General features: G+C 43.7%; 1 protein-coding gene across 1 annotated transcript; it reads left to right on the plus strand.

Moving 5' to 3' along the window:
• The first annotated feature begins 6,119 nt into the window (after nucleotides 1–6,119).
• On the plus strand, nucleotides 6,120–6,638 carry LOC141655366 (uncharacterized). The gene has a single exon (XM_074462451.1). The coding sequence runs from the start codon at nucleotides 6,120–6,122 to the stop codon at nucleotides 6,636–6,638; it is 519 nt and encodes a 172-aa protein (XP_074318552.1).
• The last annotated feature ends 958 nt before the right edge of the window (nucleotides 6,639–7,596 follow it).

Here is a 7,596-nt window from a genome sequence, read left to right on the forward strand (position 1 = left end):
TTATCTCTCTACAATATACTTTGTCAAGTAACACACAACTTAATCCCTTTAAGTTTACTGACTTGAGCGTCGGAGTGAGTACGCTCGGTGCAAAGCCGAGCCCTCAGTTTGTTCATCGTTTCAGGAGAGACCGAAAGGAAGAGTCGAGACAAGAAAAGACATCATTTCACCAAGCTTACGTGGTAAACAAATCTGCTCTGGAATTACACCCGGAACACATGTATCTTTCATTGGCATAAAGTGAGCTGACTTGGTCAGTCGATCCACTATTACCCATATCATGTTGTTACCCTGTTGACTCTTTGGCAAACCCACGATAAAATCCATAGAAATGGATTCCCACTTCCACTCAGGTACCTCTAAAGACTGAATCTTACCTTGTGGTCATCATTGTTCCCCTTTAACTCTCTCGGCATGTCAAACAACGGGTCACAAACTCATTGTTTCTTTCTTCATCCCAGGCCACCAAAACGTGTTCTTCAAGTCCTTGTACGCTTTGTCACCACTGGATGTACCGAATATGGTGTACAATGTGCCTCTGTCATGATAGTCTTTTTCAGCTCCTCATCATTAGGGACACACCACCTATCATCGAACCTCAAACTACCATCTGTATGAATAGAGAATCGAGACACTGTCCCTTTCTCTACTCCAGCTCTCCACTCAACCATCTTAGGATCTAAAGCCTGTTTACCTCGAATATCATCATAAAGATCAGTACATCTTTGTCAAATCTCCCACAACATCCCCTCTCTGCATCATATGTATCCCAAACTTCCCCACCTCATCTCTCAACCTCATTAAAGATAGAGTTGTACACAGGGAATGTACACTCTTCCTACTCAAAGCATCTGCAACAACATTGGATTTCCCTTCATGGTAGATAATATCTAAGTCATAATCGCTAATCAGCTCCATCCACCTCCTCTGTCTTATGTTCAACTCCTTTTGAGTGAAGATGTACTTGAGACTCTTGTGATCCAAAAATACCTTAAAGGTCGCCCCATAAAGGTAATGTCTCCAAATCTTGAGAGCAAACTCCACTGCACCCAACTCTAGATCATGTGTAGGGTAGTTCTCCTCATACGGCTTCAATTGCCTAGAATCATAGGCAATCACCTTACCGTTCTGCATCAACACACATCCCAACCCATTCTTTGAGGCATCTGTATAAACCTCAAAGTTCTCGATCCCTTCAGGCAATGCTAAGATAGGAGTTGTGGTCAAACGCTCCTTTAATGTTTGGAACGACGTCTCACAACTCTCATCCCAATGAAACCTGTTCTCTTTCCTCATCAAAGCTGTCATAGGTCTAGTATTTCACGAACCGTCTGTAGTATCCAGCTAAACCCAAGAAACTCCTGATCTCAGCAACATTCTTTGGTGCTTCCCACTTTGTCACTGCTTCAATCTTTGTCGGATCCACAGCTACTCCCTCCTTAGAGATCACATGCCCCAGAAAAGCAACTTTCTCTAACCAGAACTCACACTTGGATAGCTTAGTATATCACTCATGCTCCCTCAAAGTCTGCAACACAATCCTCAGATGCTCCTCATGCTCCTCCTTAGTCTTAGAGTAGACTAAGATGTCATCAATAAACACCACCACTAACTTGTCCAAAAACTGTCTGAAGATTCTGTTCATCAAATCCATAAACACAGCCAGTGCATTAGATAACCCAAACGGCATCACCACATACTCATAATGGCCATACCTCGACGTGAAAGATATCTTTGGTATGTCCACCTCTCTAATCTTCACCTGATGGTACCCCGACCTCAAATCAATCTTAGAAAAGACTGATAAACCACTCAACTGATCAAACAAGTCATCTATCCTTGGCAAAGGATACTTGTTCTTCACCGTCACTCGGTTCAGCTTCCTGTAGTCTATGCACAACCTCAAACTCCCATCTTTTTTCTTCACGAAAAGAACTGGTGCTCCTCACGGCGATACACTAGGTCTAATGTATCCCTTCTCTATCAGATCATCTAACTATTTTCTAAGCTCCTCCATCTCTTTAGGACCCATCCGGTACGATGCCTTAGAGATTGGCCCCGTCCCTGGTTTCAACTCAACTAAGAAATCTATCTCCCTCTTCGGTGGTAACCCAGGAATCTCCTCTGGAAATACATCTGCAAACTCTCCCACCACTGGTATCTGATCAACTGTCGGACTCTCTATCCGGTCATCTCTCACATGGCACAAGATCAAAGGGCATCCCTTCCTCAGATAAGACTTCAAGGTGACAGCTGCAATCAACTTAACTTTGGGTTTGACTAGAAACCCACGATAAGACACACTAACACCCTTGGGCCCTCTCAAAGACACTTTCTTTTGATGACAGTCTATCTTAGCTCTATACTTTCCCAACCAATCCATCCCGACTATCATCTCAAAACCGTCAAAAGGAAACTCTAGCAAGTCTATAGGTAGATCAACTTGCCCAACTATCATAGGCACATCTCTATACAACCTCCCACATGATACAGACTCACCCGAAGGTATAAAAACTTTCTCACTTACAGACTCATATACCCTCAAACCCATCCGTTTAACATGACTCGAAGATATAAACGACTGAGACGCCCCCGAATCAAACAAAACAAAGGTATGAATACCGTTAACAAGAAAAGTACCAGTGATAACATGTGCATCATCCTCAGCTGCTTTCTTGTCCATCATGAACAACTTTCCACTGGTCTTCTGTCCACTTCCCTGGATAGTACTAGCTGATGTGGTCAGCTTAGCACCAGACCCCGGATTGTTGTTGTTGTTCGTAGCTGGTTTCTGATAAGAAATACCGCCATTGCGGTTACCTCCACCCTGATAGCTCTGACTTCCCCGGTTAGGCCATGACCTGGACGGTCTATTGCTCGCATAACTCTGTGCAGGTCCCTGAGAATAGCTCCCCTGAGCCGATCCCTGAAAAGCTCCCGGTGCACTCGTGCACTCATGTCTCTTGTGGCCTACACCGCCACAGCCAAAACAAGTCATCCTCCAACTACCACTACTACTCACACGGCCACGCCCAAAGGAAGCCCCAACACTGAACCCTGACCCAACAGAAAACCCTCTAGCTTGATTGTGGTTGCCTTTCTTGTGACTAGATTGGCCACCACCCTCACTCTCAGCCTTTCTTTTCTCAACACTTACTCTCTCCCGAGCCATCTCCACCAACCTCTCAGCTCTTCCAGCCCTCTCACAAGCTTCCTTAACATCGGTAAGGACTCCCACAGGTAGCTTATCCATGATCTTAGGGGTCAACCCCATCTCAAACCTCAGCGCCAGGTTCTCCTCACTCAAACCCATATCCTTAGCATACCTAGACTTCTCATTAAACTGCTTGTAGTACTCAGCAACTGACATATCAGATGTCATCTTAAACCCATCAAACTCCTCTCTCAGCTTACTCCTCACATGTTCCGGTACAAACTCTTTCCTCATAGCCCTCCGAAACTCTTCCCAAGGTATAGCAGGTAAGCCCTGGTTCGCATACATCTCCCTAGCACTCACCTTCACCTTATCCCACCACTCGCCAGCTGCTTACCTCAGGTAGAACGCAGCTTGTTCTACCCTCATCTCATCCGGACAGTGAACCAAGTCTAGTATATTCTCCATCTCACGATGCCAGTTGTCAAGAAGGTTAGGTTCCCCGTTCCCCTTGTACTCTTTTGGGTTAAACCTCGCTATATAGAGGCTGATCTTAGAGTGATCAACCTCCTTATCCTGATCCTATCCCACTTTCTTTAAGGCCTCCGTAAGAGCATCCTGATGCTCCAACATCTTAATGATATCATCTATGTTCATGGTCTCAGCTCTCGCATACAAAGCGTTTCTCTTGGGCGGCATCTTGAAACTATATAATAAAGGGTAGACATAAACATACGCACTAAAACCTCAAAACACGAAAGCGGACTGCCCAGAACACACTCGATCGAGTGCCTAAACATACTCGATCGAGTAGCGGCTACTCGATTGAGTGCCCACCATACTCGATCGAGTGCCCCGACATCAGACCCCAAACAGACCTTCTGATCTCTAACATACTCGACCGAGTAGCCAGGCTACTCGATCGAGTGACCCCCTACTCAATCGAGTGCCCTATGTACTCGATCGAGTACCCACAAACCACGATTCTGGTTATAAAAACGTCAAATACCCACTCGATCGAGTCAGACCCACTCGATCGAGTATCTCACCTACTCGATCGAGTACCCCCTTACTCGATCGAGTCATGCTGACTCGTATATACTACCCGCATGTTATCTCACATATCCCAACATATTCTATGCAACTTTATAAATCGACATATAAAATAGTTAAGCATGCATTTCTACCAAGCTTTTCTTATGATCAACAAAACAACTATATCATATTATCAAACGCCACATAGTAAACAACCAACATGCTTCTTATTTAAACAACAGTTCTATATACTTCACCAACCTTTCATGCACAAACTCAACCTTCTACTCCAAACATCCAACAATTATAGCATACATCACCACATTCACATACAAACTAACAAACATCAAATACGACCTTGACATATACCCCCCATGTGACCGGTTCAAAATTGTAGGGCGAGTTCGCGACTTTAGGATGTCTCCCAAGCCTTTGCATTAGCTCCTACAACTTTTACCCCGGGTTCATTTTAATTGACTCCCTATGTTCATTAGATTCATTGGTTACAGGTTTCAGGATCGTCGCTCTGATACCATTTTGTAACACCCCCATAATCCAAGTGCCTTACCAGGACCACTCAGGTATAAGGATGTTACCATCTCGGTTACCCGAGGCAATGATAGTCAAATAGACAATAACGAAACAACATTTAAATAGAAATACTTTAGCGAAAGGTTACAATCCAAAACCAAAACCAAAATACGAATACAAGTTCTCAAACCAACTGTCTAGCAACTAAATGAAATGTTTATTAAACTACTAAGCTACAAATGAAGACTTCTATCATCGACGGTGGCACATCCCGGCTATCCCAAGAACTCGACTCATACCGCTCAATAATCGCTCACCATCCCCGAATGGATCACCACGCTTTTAAAACATTAAACGGGTCAAGTACTAATCACACAATTGATATAAACCAACAATACAGTAAAACAAACAGCTCAATCATCACAAATATTCTCCGAACTCCAAACCCAACTCCACAATCCTGACTACACACTAAAGTGTGTAGTCCTGCCAGAGTGCCCATCGCAACAGTCACTCCTCGCCGATGTGGGGGACCGCTGCCGTTCCCACCTAAGCCCCGCTCATCTCCATCGAGCGATAAACCCAAATCCATTAATGTGCACATCCCTTTTGTGGCGGGTTCCACGGAAGGCGAATCATGGGCGTGAAGCCACTCCCGCAAGTGACTCCACTCAACCAGGGACGCACCCCGAAGAACACAGACAGATACAATCAATCACAACTACTACTCAATAATCAAACCCAACAATTGTCACAATACGAGTATGATAATATTCAACAATCACAAACACCAATCAACACATCATGGGACTAATACTGAGTAGGGAAACCCTACCTGGAAAGCACAAAACAATCAGACGATCTCACAGCTGATATCAAAACGCTTCCTCTACGAATCCTCCTCCTAACATACAAACATATAATCACTACCAATCACAAAATACAACAAAACCCCCAATTACCAATATTAGGGTTTAACCAACTTTAACGAAATAATATAAAAACGGTACATAGGTCTTACCCTCGACGCAAGGATTACAACGGTATAAAGACAGGTAAAATCCGACCTTCCAAGCTCCGGGATTTGCCAACAATGCGATTGATGCGAAGAACGTAGTTTGATTTCTCTCTTTGAAAGTAATTAAGTTTTAAAAGTGTTTAAAGAAAAGAATTATATACTTAATCGCATTATTAACAAAACCCGATAAATCATCCCCGTAAGCTTACTCGATCGAGTCGAGGTATCGATCGAGTGCCCCTTACTCGATCGAGTATCTACGTTACTCGATCGAGTACCCAACAGGTCAGAAACTATTTTAAACTGCAACTCACGCTTACTCGACAGAGTAAGGCCTACTCGATAGAGTACCCAGAGACTCATAAATCCGTAGTATTACACATGCGACAGAAACGGTGGATGAAGTTGATTAGGGACTATGACATGGAGATCATCTATCACGAGGATAAGTCTAATGTGGTGGCAGATGCTTTGAGTAGGAAGAGTGTACATTCGTTGTGTATAGCCATGTCCTTGCTGAAATCGATGGATGAGATGTCCAAGATGGGGACTCATATGATTCAAAAGAGGGATGATATCGGGGACTTGACTATCGAACCGAACTTGTATGATGACATAAAGAGGAAACATGAGCTAGATCCCAAGATTCAAGAGTGGAAGTCAAGGAAAGAGAATGACACAATTTCGAGGTTTTCTATCCACACAAATGAGTGTGTTCGTTTTGATGGGAGATGGCGTGTTCCAATTGATGTGGAATTGAAGAAGTTGATCATGATGAAGGCTTATTGCACTTCTTATTCAGTTCACTCGGGTGGTGATAAGCTTTATAAGGACTTAAAAAAAACGTTTTGGTGGTCTAACATGAAGAAGATGGGGCCGAGTTCGTGGCTAAGTGTCTAACTTGCCAAAGAGTAAAGGGTGAACAACGCATACCACAAGGTAAGTTTCAGTCACTTGAGGTGCCAAAGTGGAAATGGAAGTCGATCTCTATGGACTTCATCGTGGGGTTACCAAGGACTCAGCAAGGTAACAATATGATTTGGGTGATAGTCGATCGTTTAACAAAGTCAGCTCACTTCAATCTGATGAAGGATACTTGGACTGAGATACAATTAGCCTTGGGTTATAGGAAGCATGTGGTTCGGTTACATGGGGGGCCAAAGGACATAGTGTATGATCGAGAGGCAAGATTTATATCACGGTTTTGGCAAGAGTTGCAGGATTTGATGAGAACTACTTTAAAGATGAGTACAACTTTTCATCTTGCGATAGATGGTCAGACTGAGAGAACTATCAAGACTTTGGAAGACATATTGAGGGCTTGTGCCATGTAGTTTTGTGGAGGTTGGGAAGATAGGTTGGAGTTGATTGAGTTATCATACAACAACATCTATCACACCAGCATTAGGATGACACCGTTTGAGGCTTTTTATGGCAGAAAGTGCAAGACTCCGGTTTGTTGGGACGATAGTGCTGAGACAGTGGTTTTAGGACCACAGATGGTGCAGGATATGATTGAGAAAGTTCGCATGATTCGCCAAAAAATAAAAGCAGCTCAAGATCACCAAAAGAGTTATGTAGATTTGCATTGCAGGGACATTGAGTTCGCAGTAGGTGACAAGGTCCTTTTGAAAGTGTCACCTAAGTGAGGGGTGATGAGGTTTGGAAAGAAAGGGAAGTTGAGCCAGAAGTTTATCGGTCCTTATGAGATCTTAGACCGCATAGGTGAAGTAGCCTACCGGCTAGATTTACCACCATCGCTTGATCGGGTCCACAACGTGTTTCATGTTTCGCAATTCCAGAAGTATGTGAGCGATCCATAACATGTGCTTTGAGGTTGAGAACATAGAGTTAGATG

This window comes from Silene latifolia, chromosome 5 (assembly GCF_048544455.1).
Source record: "Silene latifolia isolate original U9 population chromosome 5, ASM4854445v1, whole genome shotgun sequence".
Classification (NCBI taxonomy): domain Eukaryota; kingdom Viridiplantae; phylum Streptophyta; class Magnoliopsida; order Caryophyllales; family Caryophyllaceae; genus Silene; species Silene latifolia.

Excerpts from the sequence above, each read along its gene's own strand:
- LOC141655366 (XM_074462451.1), top strand. The coding sequence starts at position 6,120 with ATGCGACAGAAACGGTGGATGAAGTTGATTAGGGACTATGACATGGAG.